We start from the raw sequence: 15,385 nt of genomic DNA on the forward strand, positions 1-15,385 counted from the left end.
AGAAGTAGATGTACTGTATAGTAGGCATTAGGTAACGTTGGTCATTTGATCATTAATTTTGATTATTTTTTGGAAAATGGTTCAGTATTGCTGTATTGTGAACTGCTGTAATCGGTTTCATGATCGACAGGGCAAACGCCTCGTGAATCATATTAGTTTTCAACATTTTCCTACTTGGAAAAAAAACACAAGGTGTCTGAAATCACCAAGAGGCGTCAGATGGCTTGGGTCGCCGCTGTACGGAGGGAAACCATCACATTCGATAATATTATAATACATAGTTATGGTGAGACATGTTGTGTATGGTCTCTGATCGCTTTTTGATATTTTTGTGCTGACTGTATTTAACAAATTTGAACAACTAAATAAAAAAACTGGAACGAACTTCAAAATAGGAAGTTAAGCGTCTTGTTTTGGTGAATGGTGGGTTGTGTCCGAGGTGAATGATCTTCAATATTATACCGAATTACAGAACTACCGGATGAAAACAGTGGATTTTTGCAAGTATGATAGGTGAGTAATTACTCCTGAAGTGTAACAAACCCGCATAGACAAGCTTCATAGCTCGCAGAATCTGATAAGTGTGTGAGTATATGTGTGTGCGTCACCACTATTTCCTTAGTGAGAACGAATGTTTTCTCCACGTTTAATTTGCAGATCCATTTGTGATCTGCAGGTGAGCCTCCAGTGATTTTAAATTTTTTAATTGATCGGAGGTGTAAGCGCTCACTCCACAGACCCGGTAGGAGAAATTATTAGGGAAAATGAGGCTTGGTAAACTTTCATGTGTTCATAGGGATCGATTACAAGCTCTTTTTTTTTTTTTTTCTTCAAGTAGCGTTGTTTGGCTTCATTATTAAGTTTGTCCATATAGGTATAGGCAACTTTTTTTGTCACGTTCTATAACTTTTTCTGGAGACCGGCTATTATCTTATTACAAACCTGCTTTGCGATGCCTCTAAAATGGCCGCCGTTACCCACAATGCACCATTCCATAACGTCTACGCCCGAGCTCTATTGCCTGCGAGCTTCTCTTCCTGTCTGTACGGTAATGCGACAGAGCGTCGAGAGGTTATGACAATCGTTAGCCTATTTTTTACAAAAACTGTTTCTACGGGGCCATAATGTAGAAGGTAATGGAGCCCTTTATACATTGTCGTGTATCTTTAGAAATAAATAATGGACAAACTGAGTCTTTAAACGCCTCAGATGTAAAGTTATTCAAAGTGATGCCAAAATGAATGGGAGTCAATGGGAATGCTAACGCAAGTGAAGTTCTGCTACAAGATGGCAGCACGCAGCCGACTTCAACTTCCGGTCGAATTCCTTGCCACCTGGTGGTAAACTCAGTGGCTAGGGGCAACTGTACTGTGAATTCCCACGACAAATCAGTAGCCTTATTTTTGGACCGGATGGCACGCCATAAATAAAATCCACCCTTCGGGGAACGCACCTATTCTCGTGTCATGCGCTTTTTCACCCCGTCACAATACATACTACAGGATTAAGTGAAAGGATTTAATATAGAATAAGGATGTTTTTGTCTATTCCAGATTGTATAGGCCGGTCTGGAGGAGCTGAACACGCAGCGTCAGATCGGATGTGGAGAGATGGAATGAGATGGAGCATAAAATAATTATATATAAGGATTGATATGCGAGGAAGAAAAAAGTGAGGAAGAAAAAAAAATGAAAAACTAATTGTAAGAAATTATGTCTGCATAACATTAAAGGTAGGTGGCGGTATGCACTGAGATTGCAATGCGACAAAAAAACGAAAGAAGAAAAAGAACGTCAACAGGACTCCTGCGGTGTATGTGCGCATGTGCATGTGCATGTCGAGCGCTGTTTATGTTGGAGTGTGTATGTTTGAGTGTGCTCCACCACCTCAACATACTACGCACTTCACGGAACGACCGTGCAGACAACGAGATGGCCACAGCCGCACCGAATCCAGAAGACGCTAGCCGAAACAGCGGCGGTCCGAGCACGGCGAGCACTCTAGCTGGAGACGGCGAGTCTGAGGAGGCCGAGGAGTTTGCCTCCGCGTCCCATTGCTCGGAACTCTCCCGGCGTCAAAACGAGCAGCGCAAACTCGGGCTCTTCTGCGACGTGACGCTGGCGTTCAGCAGTGCCCCGGGAGCCGCCAACAGCTTCGAGTTCTGCGCCCACCGCTCAGTCTTGGCTGCGGCCACGGATTATTTCACACCGCTGCTCGGGGGTCACTTTTCGGAGTCGGTGACGCGGCGGGTGGAAATGAAGGAGTGGAGCAGCGAGGCAGGCCTCGACCAGGAGACGGTGGAGAGCGTCATCCAGTTTATGTACACGGGCGAGATACGAGTGAGCACCGCTAACGTGCATGAGGTTCTGGAGCTGGCGGACAGGTGAGAGAAAATCGTGCAGGTTGTCAAAACACGAAGAACTGCATACCTAGACAGCAACACGTGTTGATATCTGATCACAAATACTCATTGGGCTTTATGGATGTGGTCCGCATTTAGGCATCATGTACTTTCAGAACAGGCATTGTAGTCGTCGTTTGAGTCAGAAGCGCTTTTGCAGCACCTTGGGTGTCATAGAAATCAGTCCCTCCAAAAAAACGCGGATTTTTTGTGTGATTTTTGCGGGCAAAAATCCTTGATTTTGCGGCGCGTTTTCTTAAAAAATGCGATGGAATATGCGGGATATTTTTGCAATTTTATGCGATGAAACTTGCAAAAACTGCGGTTTGATGAAAAAGAGAAAAAAAGGTCCCCAACATCTTTTTCTCACTAGGCTACTAATTACCTTAATGTAAAGAGTAATTTCTTATTACTTCATATGATAAGCGAGCATACTAAATCACAGAATATTTAAGTTGCAATCTCTTACTGCAACGTAAATTATTTTACATACTACTAATATAATTACAACTGTAAGTTTTTGGTACTGTTTTGTAATAAAAAAGTACAATCTTACAACTGTAAAGTTGCATCAACTACTGAATGAAACCGTGTTAGTAACCTAGTAAGAAGGGGGTGTTGGGGGAATCATTTTTTTTTTCTCCTGTCATCAAACCGCAGTTTTCGCAATATAATTTGGCTCCACTGTCATGTAACAAATCGGGAAACTGCTTCGCGCGTTCTTTTGTGCTTATTATTTGTTGGCAAATAAGAATGATTTGCGCGTTTCAAGTTTCACCCTGGCTTCTAGGCTAGTGACAAATGGTCAAAAAGTGCTTTAGTTTTCGAGATACCCCTACCGGAGGTAGAACTAAACCCAACGATGTTTTTCTTCATCTCTAAGGTCTCCCATATATGAAATGGATTCTTGGCTAAAAATATTTTACTGCTAAGATTGTTAAATTAACAGATATTGTTATACACCACAAAACCAATAAAGGACTAAAATATAGCCTGTCCGTATGGGAGTTAAGGCATATAAACTAATGTAGATCAATCACACAAGCTCTGAGAGCTTTGAAACTTGACATGTTTGTAGTCAGGAAGTTGATTTAACTACTAGAAAAAACTGGATGTGAATATCTTGATGTATGGAATAAATAGACACATGTAAACACATATCTAAAATAAGCGGACATGCACAAATTTAATATCTATGCAGAATGTTTTCATTTACTTTGTGCTTGCTTTGCCTGGCATTATCATAGAAACACATATGATGGCTTGCTGGAAAGGTGGGGTTGTGCTGAATCCAGCAATACCAAATATGTAAATATATGATAAAAGAGAAGTGTTCTGTCACTCAATATATGAGGTGTCCAAAATGAATGAAAATGGAACACTGACATAATTGAGTCCAAACCCATTCATTATCAGTGGTGAGAAGAATGTTGAAAAATTCAAATATAAGAGACATCAAAAAATATTTAATATGGCACCTTGTACTATATGGAAACAAAGATTGAAATCGAAAGAAAACACCTTACCATAGCACAAACAGGAGACCAGGAGTTTTAACTTAATGAACTTTTTAATAAAACTATAACTTAACTTCACACAATACAACTATATTTATGATACATTTAATAATGATACATTTCATAAGGCACAGTATACTATACAATTCATATGAACCACAGATCCAATTGAATCAGGTTAACATTGGAATGGAACACCTTTATTAAAATATCGTCACTGACAGGCAGAATCCTCGCATGTCCAAATTTTGTCTATTTCATATTTTTTCACAATTCAATGCTATTGGTTAAACCCCACGTGGTAAACAATCTAAAGTGTTGAAAATAGATTGAGAGCAAATCTCTTAACTCCATTGGTCACTTCAACTGTCTGAGAATCCTCGTAATGCCACCTCTTCTTCACTCCGCGGCAGGAGCTTCCACAGCATTTTGTGTCCTCAGGATTTAAAGTCGCAACGATTGAGAAATCCTCATCGAGCAACACATAAAGCAAGCCTTAACTCTGATTTTATCTATTTTAAACTATGATATCAGTTATTGATGTATTTTAAATGTCTACTTATTACTAGGCAAGGCAAGGCAAGTTTATTTATATAGCACATTTCATACACAATGGTAATTCAAAGTGCTTTACATAAAATAAAGTAAAATAATCATGAAGAAAAATAATAAAAATAAAGACAAGCAATTTTAAAACTTTTAAAATTATGAAAAAAAATACTTAACTAAAATTAATTTAAAAACAGTTAGAAAATGATTTTACATAAAAAAAAAGTGAAAATATAGTGCAATCAGTTCGGACATTGCACAGTGCTCATTTAATAAATGCACAGCTAAACAGATGGGTTTTGAGTCTAGATTTAAATGTGACTAGTGTTTTAGCACATCTGATCTCTTCTGGAAGCTGATTCCAACTGCAGGCAGCATAGTAACTAAAGGAGGACTCCCCTTGTTTTGTGTGAACCTTTGGTATTTCTAACTGACTTGATCCTAGTGATCTGAGTGCTCTGTTAGGTTTATATTCAGTGAACATATCTGCAATATATTTCCGTCCTAGGTCATTTAGTGACTTATATACGAGTAAAAGTACTTTAAAATCAATCCTATATTTAACTGCAAGCCAGTGTAAGGACCTGAGGACTGGTGTGATATGCTCAGATTTTCTGGTTCTAGTCAAAATCCTGGCAGCAGTGTTCTGGATGAGCTGCAGCTGTCTAATGGTCTTTTTGGGAAGGCCGGTGAGGAGCCCATTACAATAGTCCACCCTGCTGGTGATAAAGGCATGAACAAGTTTCTCCATGTCTTGGCTGGAAACAAAACCTCTAATTCTTGCAATATTTTTGAGATGATAGTATGCTGATTTAGCTACTGCTTTGACATGACTACTGAAACTCAGACCGGTCTCCAGAATCACACCAAGATTCCTGACATGATTTTTAGTTGTTTGACCCCTAGAGTCAAGGTATGCATTCACCTTGAACACTTCATGTTTGTTTCCAAATGCAATGACTTCAGTTTTTTCCTTGTTTAGCTGAAGAAAGCTCTGGCACATCCAACTATTAATTTTATCAATGCATTGGCAGAGGGAGTCAATAGGCGGATCTTTTGTGACGTCATTGTTTATGTTTGTCGCGTTGCATCATGGGAATCGTGTGGCAGGAAACACCGCTAGATACCTGTAATTTGATTGTTTTGCACGTTTGGAGGAGGATTTAGAGAAGAGGATGGTTCACTCTTGCTGTGTGGTCGATTGTATGGTTAGTTGGGAGCCTGATAAAAAGTTTTTTCGAATTCCCTCCGAAAAGGATAGTGAAAAAAAATGAAAGAAATGGTTGCGTGCAATTAGGCGATTGAACCTGGACGTTCCGAAGAAAGCCTGCAGCTTCTAAACGAGTTTGTGAGGCACATTTTGTTCATGGTAAGTCAAATCAACCGAGTCATATGTTTTCGCTTTCTGATTCAGGTGTCCCAAACCGCAATCCACAGCACCCAGACTATGTTCCTTACATCATTCTGTAGCTGTGCTTTGCTGCAAGCCTCACTAGTACATGCAGCATTTGTAAGTCCTATCCTGACGGCTGCTTCTACTTTAAACATTAAAGCTGCTACACGAATGCATGTTTCTCCAAGACTGGATTTGAAAGAAGGAGAAATGTGTAAGCTGTGATATACAATTTTTCACCATTAGTACAGACGCCATTGAAAGTCTCACACTGAAAACAATTGAATTGGTACAACAGTCACTACATTTTCAGTAAATAAATAAGTAAATAAGAACACTGATCAATGAAGACTTACCCGGCTTTGCAGTCGCAGTGAGCAGTGATTATTTCGCCGTTCTCTTTGGCGTTCACCCACGGGAGATGCGAATCATGCTGTGACTCTGCTTGGCCAGGTCTAACCTCTGCTTTTAGCACGATCACTGCTTTCTGCTTGGCAGAAAAGACTGGCCCAACTTTTCGAGAAACAAAATAATCATAGGCCTTCAGACTTTTGAAAGCCTTTAATCTTTCATGAGTGAAGGGTCCAGGGGTTTCTATTAAATAAGAATAAATGTCTCCCCAGCAGATTCGTGGCCAAGACACGGGCGAGTCGGACCAACGTTTTTTGTCATCCCAGATCTCATATGGGCTTTGAATAGCTTCGATTTTGTCACCAATACAAATTTTGAGCTTCTCTCCAAACCTCCTCCGGTCTTCAGATGTTAAAGTGCTTATATATTGAGGATTTTGCCCGCTAAAGGCCCGTTCACACCAAGCACGATAACTATAAAGATAACAATAAAGATATAGTTCTAAAAATCGTTCTCAATATTAAAGAATAGCAGAGTCCACACCATAACTATAACGATAAAGAAACGATATCGTTGGAATCACTTTCAGAACGATTTTTTCCCCCTGATGAACGATAAAACATTGCCAACCAATCAGAATCAATCCTGCTGTAATGACCTCGAGAATTTAAAGCAGCAGACGTGCCGCGTCCGCTTAAAATACACAGACAATATCGTTCGCTGGTGTGGACGCTAATATCGTTATCTTTATAGTTATCGTGCTTGGTGTGAACGGGCCTTAACTCACTTGAAAGTGCTCGTTGCGTCTTTACAGCCCGCCATACTGTTTGTTTTGTTGCCACACAACCACTCGCATATGCGTACAAAGATGTCATCAAAGATCCTCCTATTGGGCTGTAGTCATTTGGAGATAAGGCTAGGTAAATCTGGGTATCATCAGCATAGCTGTGATAGGCAATTTGGTTCTTTCTCATTATTTGACTTAGTGGAAGCATATACAGGCTAAACAAGAGCAGTGCAAGAATTGACCCTTGTGGCACTCCACATGTCATGGACGTCCACTTAGACTTATGCTCTAATAGACTCACATAATAGCCTCTCCCTTCTAAGTATGACCTGAACCATTTGAGTACCATCCCAGAAAGCCCAACCCAGTTTTCCAGTCTCTGTAGAAGTATGTTATGATCGATAGTACTTGGGTTATTATTACTAGGCTTATTATACATGTGCATTGAAGTTTTAAAATGTATCTAATTTCTAATTCTACTTGTATTGAATGTTTTGGATACCAGCATTAAATTATTGTTTTTATTATTATTTTACTGACTCAAAGTTGGCACTGTGCTTGTAAAATGCACCAAGTAGGCTAACAGGTTTTATTTATGGGAGAAAAAAGGTCTGTCTACTAAGTAAGCAAGTAAGCCTATCTTTGCATAACTCTTTTTCATTTCTTACAATAACGAATGAAAATCGTTAGGTTAGATACATTTGAGTAGGCTTGTTTTGTTAAAAATCCATAGCTGTAATGCTTCGGTAATGCTCCACACAGCTGTAATGCTCCACACAGCTCACGCTGAAAAGCGACGCAGTGCCTTACTCCGAGACTGGCCCATTCTCTCTTGCACGGCTGCTTCGCTAGCATCATCGGATGCCTATCAGTTAAGACCGCAGTTTGAGCCAGTGGCTTGAATTGATATGGCTCAGGCCCTGGCCCTGTGTCCTCAGACACCTCGACATCCTCCACTTCAGGTGAAGGTGGGGGAGAAAAGTCCTCTACTTCAAATGAACGCTCTGTTGCAAAACTACTTGCGTCTCTAGAGTCACTCTCCATTTTAGCGACTCTAACAGCAGCTGTCAATTAATCTGTCACTGAGGGTCTCGGGTTCACGCCCCACCCGCTCAGCCCTGCCCTTGGTTTGTCCCCTCTATCTGATGACAATGTGGATGAGTGGTGTGTTGCAGTTGTAACATCATGGGGGGTTGACCCCAAAATGTTTCAAGAGGGTCTGGCTGCAGGCTTGTACTTGCACTCTCAGACTTGCACACTCAGACATTTGCACTTCCGCTAGTGACATCACTTGCAGTCTTTATTTTTTATTTTGTTTATTTTTTTTATTACTTTTCGTTTGAATTTCCCAACATTTTATAAAGCCAGGTTGTGAAGACAAGAAAAAAGAAACTAAATTACAATGTCACTTGCAATTGCTACTTGAACTTTCCGCTACCTGTGACATCACTTGCAATCAACACAAATCGTGCATGTTGCCAATGGAGACAAGACGCTGTGGTGGTGATTAAATTATTAAAACTAATTTAGTACTATAACGTACAGGGTCCTGCAAGAAAAAGACAAGATCGGCAAATCCATGGCCAGAACACCAGAATATGAACATTTGCACAAAGTCTCTAGCTAAGCATAGAAAAAAAAACACTTAACATGGCTTAATATATTAAGATGCTATTAAAATATCAAATTAAATGTACAGTTCATTAATATAAGGAATATGTATATAGTATTTTCCTCACATACCGCGAAATGTGGCATAATGGACATAGATGAGAAAGGCCAAACTCATGCTTCTCTACTTTATTAAAATACATAACTAATATGTACAGGCAAGCAGGTGAGCCCAGAATAAACGCAACACGCAAAGTTTCACATTAAGCATTTTTCCATATAGAATAAACTGTCTACAACTTGTTTATATCACTGTCTTTGTCCATTAAACCTACATTATGTGTTTTATTTATAATGATTTTCTATAGGAGGAAAACGTTTAATGTACAATTTAACGCACTGCGTTCTGTACTCGTCTGCTTGCCTGTACGGAGTTGATCCTTTAAAATCACTTAATACATAATGCCCATTCATATTTGCTGGTCTGTATATACTTAGTCAACAACAAGACATATAGGCTAGCCTAGGCCTACTAAATTGTCTTTATCATCTTAGTCTGTTATTAGGCCACATTAAGCGTTATGTTGTATGGGAGGACAAAGTTTGCACATTGTGTTCATAGCCATCTGCTTGACTTGCAGTACATTGAATAATAACTATATATCGAATTTGATCTTTTAATTGAACTTAATGTGTCTGAATACATTATGCCATATTAAGTGTTTTTTTTAAGTGTTGAACTCTTAACGAAAGACTTTGTGCACTGCGTTCATATTCTGCTGTTCTGTGGCCAAGGTCTGTGCTTGTCTTTTTCTTGCAGGACCGTCTCCATTGGCAACATGCACGATTTGTGTTGATTGCAAGTGATGTCACAGGTAGCGGAGAGTGCAAGTAGCGATTGCAATTGACATTGTAGTTTAGTTTATTTTTTCTTGTCTTCGCCACATGGCAACTGTTATAAAATGTTGGGAAATTCAAACAAAAAGTTATCAATAAATAGAACAAAATAAAAAATAAAGACTGCAAGTGACGTCGCTAGCAGAAGCAGTGTCTGAGAGTGCAAGTGCAAGTCTGCAGCCAGACCCTTCTCCAACGGTTACCAAAAGCAGTTCATGTTCCAAATGGTTGCTGCTAGAAAATAAACTAAACAGCCTGAGAAGACAGGGCTCATTTCCCCAAAGAGTGTTTGTTTCTTTAGTTAGATTGCCATTTGTTTTATTTAAGACAGTAATTTAAGTTGTATTGTGTGAAGTTAAGTTATAGTTTTATTAAAAAGTTCATTAAGTTAAAACTCCTGGTCTCCTGTTTGTGCTATGGTAAGGTGTTATCTTTCGATTTAAAATTTTCAATCTTTGTTTCCATATAGTACAAGGTGCCATATTAAATATTTTTTGATGTCTCTTATATTTGAATTTCTCAACATTCTTCTCACCACTGATAATGAATGGGTTTGGACTCAATTATGTCAGTGTTCCATTTTCATTCATTTTGGACACATCATACATTGAGTGACAGAACACTTCTCTTTTATCATATATTTACATATTTGGTATTGCTGGATTCAGCACAACCCCACCTTTCCAGCAAGCCATCATATGTGTTTCTATGATAATGCCAGGCAAAGCAAGCACAAAGTAGATGAAAACATTCTGCATAGATATTGAATTTGTGCATGTCCGCTTATTTTAGATATGTGTTTACATGTGTCTATTTATTCCATACATCAAGATATTCACATCCAGTCTTTTCTAGTAGTTAAATCAACTTCCTGACTACAAACATGTCAAGTTTCAAAGCTCTCAGAGCTTGTGTGATTGATCTACATTAGTTTATATGCCTTAACTCCCATACGGACAGGCTATATTTTAGTCCTTTATTGGTTTTGTGGTGTATAACAATATCTGTTAATTTAACAGTAAAATATTTTTAGCCAATAATCCATTTCATATATGGGAGACCTTAGAGATGAGGAAAAACATTGTTGGGTTTAGTTCTACCTCCGGTAGGGGTATCTCGAAAATTCAGGGGCATTGTCACTAGCCTTTTCACCCTTTTACTGTTTATGGTTTCACCGCGGGGTTTGCAGATGATGTTCACGTCACGTAATTACGTCTCTTCATAAGGTTCCCATGGCAATAGGGGGAAAATGGCGCTTTACTTGTGTGAAGTAAAACAACTTTTCAACTTTCTGCTAGTGTTGGATATGGCGTTATTTTTTTGTCAAAAGTTATGAGCGTGTAAGACATGCTCACGAGCACATTGTTATTTCACATGCGCAAAAATGAACCTTCAGCTGGCATGATAAAAGTACTCGCGCACAAATTCAACAACCGAGAGGTGTACATGTAGCTGCGAGCGAGCGCCTGTCATACTCTCCTAGGTTAACTCTGCTTGTGCAGTAGAATCCTGTTTTGCTCAAGAGGGTCTGGCTGCAGACTTGTACTTGCACTCTCAGACTTGCATTCTCAGACTTGCACTCTCAGACACTTGCACTTCCGCTAGTGAGGTCACTTGCAGTCTTTATTTTTTATTTTATTGATTTTTTTTTTTTTTTACTTTTTGTTTGAATTTCCCAAAATTTTATAACAGTAGCCAGGTGGGAAGACAAGAAAAAAATAAACTTGCAATCGCTACTTTCACTCTCTGCTACCTGCGACACTTGCAATCGACACAAATCGTGCATGTTGCCAATGGAGACAAGAAGCTGTGGTGGTGAATAAACGCAACGCGCAAAGTTTCGCGTTAAGCATTTTTCCATATAGAATAAACTGTCTACAACTCATTTATATCACTGTCTTTGTCCATTAAGCTACATTATGTGTTTTATTTATAATGATTTTCTATAGGAGGAAATTTAAGGAACGTTTAATGTACAATTTAACGCACTGCGTTCTTCTGTACTCGTCTGCTTGCCTGTACGGAGTTGTTCCTTTTAAAATCACTTAATGCATTTCATAATGCACTTTCATATTTGCTGGTCTGTACATACTTTGAGTCAAAAACAAGACATAGGCTATGCCTACTGAATTGTCTTTATCATCTTAATCTGTTATTTGGCCACATTAAGCGTTCGCATTGTGTTCATAGCCCTCTGCTTGCCTTGTTGTACATTAAATAATAACTATATCGAATTTGGTCTTTTAAATTTGGGTGTACGTTTCTTGACGTCCGGCGCTGCACGCAGTGGCAGCCTGTTTACAGCAGCTCTGGCTTGACTAGCCTTTTTTCTCTTTTAATTTTATATATATTGATTTTATTTCCTACCATGTACATTAACCGTGAGGTGATCTTGCTGGCCTTTTTTCTGGTTGGTGTACTGTTTATGAAGATTGCGTCCGGAGACGGGGCGGCTGGCTACGGTCCCATTGTTTACACCAGGGATCAGCTGTTAGCATTCCGCAGCCCGGCGCTGCTACTGAGAGAAAGACCTGAAATTCCCCCAGAACTGAGGCGGAAAAGGAGAGGGTGCCGTGCTGGAATAAGGAGACGAGTCAGAAGACGACGATACCATCCAGTTCTTCCTTCTATTATTATGGGAAATGTAAGATCGATCTCTAACAAGATGGATGAGCTTGGGGTGCTAGCGCGGCACCAGCAGGAGTACAGAGATAGCAGCGTCATGGTGTTTACGGAAACATGGCTAACGGAGCAAACTCCGGACACAAACATCATGCTGGGCAGCTTTCAGATGAGACGGGCTGACAGGACGAGGGAGAGCGGTAAGAAGAAAGGAGGAGGGCTGATAGTGTTTGTGAACAAAAGATGGTGTAATCAAGGTCACATCACTGTTAAAGAACAATACTGTGATAAGGATATAGAGCTGTTAGCAGTTAGCATGCGACCTGGCTATTTGCCGAGGGAGTTTACACATGTATCGTGTTAGCTGTGTATGTGCCTCCATCAGCTGATACAAATGCTGCATGTGAATATATCCATAATGTTACCAGCAGACTGCAGACACAGCACCCAAATGCTTTCCTCCTTATCTCTGGTGATTTTAATCATGCCTCCCTGTCCTCTATTCTGCCCACTTTTAAGCAGTATATCACTTATCATACCAGGGACAATAAAATACTGGATTTATTGTATACAAACACTAAGGATGCATACACTTCTGCTCCTCTTCCCCCCCGGGAAGATCTGATCACAACCTGGTGCACCTCATGCCTGTGTATAAACCTCTGGTATGCAGGCAGCCAGCTGTGACCCACACAGTGAGAAAATGGTCAGAGGAGGCGGAGGAAGCCTTGAGGGACTGTTGTGAAAAGACCATATGGGATGTCCTGGTAAATGATCATGGGGAGGATATCAATAGTTTGACACACTGCATCACAGACTATATTAACTTTTGTGTGGAAAGCACTGTACCCAACCAAACCATACGGTGTTTTTCCAATAACAAGCCGTGGATTACTCCGGATAAAAAAGTGCTCCTGAGGGAGAAGAAGAGGGTTTTTAGGTCAGGAAATAAAGAGGAGCTAAAAATTGTGCAGAGGGAGTTGAGGAAGAAGATTAGGGAGGGTAAATGCAGCTACAAGACGAAAATGGAGGACCAGCTGCAGAATAACGATGTCAGAGGTGTCTGGAGGAGCCTGAATACCATCTCTGGGTATAAAGTCACCACACCTCAACCTGAGGTGGACCATCAGTGGCTGAATGACCTGAATATCTTTTTTAACAGATTTGACCAGGCATCTGCGCCTCCCACTTTACAGACACCCCTTACGAGCACATTAACATCGCTGACACTTGATTCAGAACCCTTTTATATCTCTAGTACCCCTACTTCTCCATATCTCATCCCCTCGATTACAACTATTCTAAGCCCCGAGCATCCAACTACTAAACTGTCTCTTACCGTTACCGTTAACCAGGTGAGAGGAGAGCTGAGGAGACTGAAGATGAGGAAGGCAGCAGGACCAGATGGAATCAGTCCAAGGCTCCTTCGGTCCTGTGCTGACCAGCTGTGTGAGACTCTTCAGTACATGTTCAACCTGAGCTTGAGGCTAGGCCAAGTACCACAGCTGTGGAAAACATCATGTCTGTTTCCTGTGCCTAAGACGCCACACCCCAAGGACATGAACAGCTACAGACCGGTGGTTCTGACGTCTCATCTGATGAAAACATTTGAAAGACTTGTTTTAGGATATCTTCATCCCCTGGTGAACTCGTCAATGGATCCACTCCGGTTTGCCTACCGGCCTGGTGTTGGGGTGGATGATGCTCTTATCTACCTTCTCCACAGATCACTCTCTCATCTGGAAAAAGCTGGAAGCTCTGTGAGGATCATGTTTTATTATTTCTCCAGTGCCTTTAACACCCTCCAGCCTGCACTGCTGAGAGACAAGCTGGAGGATGCTGGAGTAGACCTTCACCTCTCAACCTGGATCCTGGACTACCTCACCAGCAGACCACAGTTCGTGAGGATTAAGGACTGTCAGTCTGGTACAGTGGTCTGCAACACAGGGGTACCACAAGGAACAGTATTGGAACCATTCCTTTTCACCCTCTACACTGCAGACTTCACCTCTAACACCTCAGACTGCTACCTCCAGAAGTTCTCTGATGACTCTGCTGTCGTTGGTCTTATCTCTGATGGATGACAGAGTGTACAGACAACTGAATCAGGACTTTGTGGACTGGTGCAATATAAACCACCTCCTTATCAATGCAGCAAAGACTAAGGAGCTAGTGGTGGACTTTCGCAGGAGAAAGCATGTTTCCATGGTACCTGTAAGTATTCAGGGGGTGGATATTGAGGTTGTGGACTCCAATAGGTATCTTGGGTTCCAGGTAAACAATAAATTGGACTGTACAGACACTGTTAGTGCCCTTTATTAGAAGGGCCAGAAGAGACTGTTCCTGCTCAAGAGACTTAGGTCCTTTGGAATACAGGGTTCACTCCTAAGGACCTTTTATGACTCAGTGGTGGCGTCAGCCATCTTTTTTGGTGTGGTATGCTGGAGTAGCAGCATTACAGTGGCAGACAGGAAGATTAGAAGGGTTGGTTCTGTCCTGGGTTGCTCACTTGAGCCAGTGGAGGTGGTGGGAGAAAGGAGGATGAGAGCTAAGCTCTCATCCATGCTAAAGAACTCGTCCCACCCACTTCATGGGACACTAACATCACTGAGCAGCTCCTTCAGTGACAGACTGATACACCCACGCTGTGCGAAGGAGAGATTCAGGAGATCCTTTCTTCCTGCGGCCGTGAGACTTTATAATCAGCACGGTTAAGTACTAAACAGAAACCACAACTCAGAGACAGAAAGAATGCCATCTATGCATATTCACTTGCACTGTTTTTATATTTGGTACATTTTTTTATTTTTGTATTGTATTATTATTGAATGTGACTCATTATTTATTGATTATTTCATGCTATCCACTTTCTGCTGTAAATGTTGAAATTTCTCATTTTTCTTAATCTTAATTGAACTTAACGTATCCTTATACATTATGCCATATTAATTGTTTGTTTTTATAGGAGGAAAACGCTTAACGAAAGACTTTGTTTATAGTAGTAGGCTATCCACTTTCTGCTGTAAATGTTGAAATTTCTCATTTTTCTTAATCTTAATTGAACTTAACGTATCCTTATACATTATGCCATATTAATTGTTTGTTTTTATAGGAGGAAAACGCTTAACGAAAGACTTTGTTTATAGTAGTAGGCCTACTAATTTAGTTTTAATCGTTTAATCACCACCACAGCATCTTGTCTCCATTGGCAACATGCACGATTTGTGTTGCTTGCAAGTGACGTCACAGGTAGCGGA

The 15,385-nt window shown here is 40.5% G+C and overlaps 1 protein-coding gene across 1 annotated transcript in view; it reads left to right on the forward strand.

Moving 5' to 3' along the window:
- Positions 1-1,703: 1,703 nt before the first annotated feature.
- Positions 1,704-15,385, forward strand: part of LOC127968709 (kelch-like protein 11) — a 75,117-nt gene continuing 61,435 nt past the window's right edge. The window contains exon 1 of the mRNA XM_052570050.1: positions 1,704-2,383. Coding sequence (XP_052426010.1) covers positions 1,761-2,383 — 623 coding nt within the window. The 5' untranslated portion in view covers positions 1,704-1,760. The remainder of the gene's footprint in view (positions 2,384-15,385) is intronic.

The sequence above is a fragment of the Carassius gibelio genome, chromosome B12 (genome assembly GCF_023724105.1).
Source record: "Carassius gibelio isolate Cgi1373 ecotype wild population from Czech Republic chromosome B12, carGib1.2-hapl.c, whole genome shotgun sequence".
In the NCBI taxonomy this organism is placed as follows: domain Eukaryota; kingdom Metazoa; phylum Chordata; class Actinopteri; order Cypriniformes; family Cyprinidae; genus Carassius; species Carassius gibelio.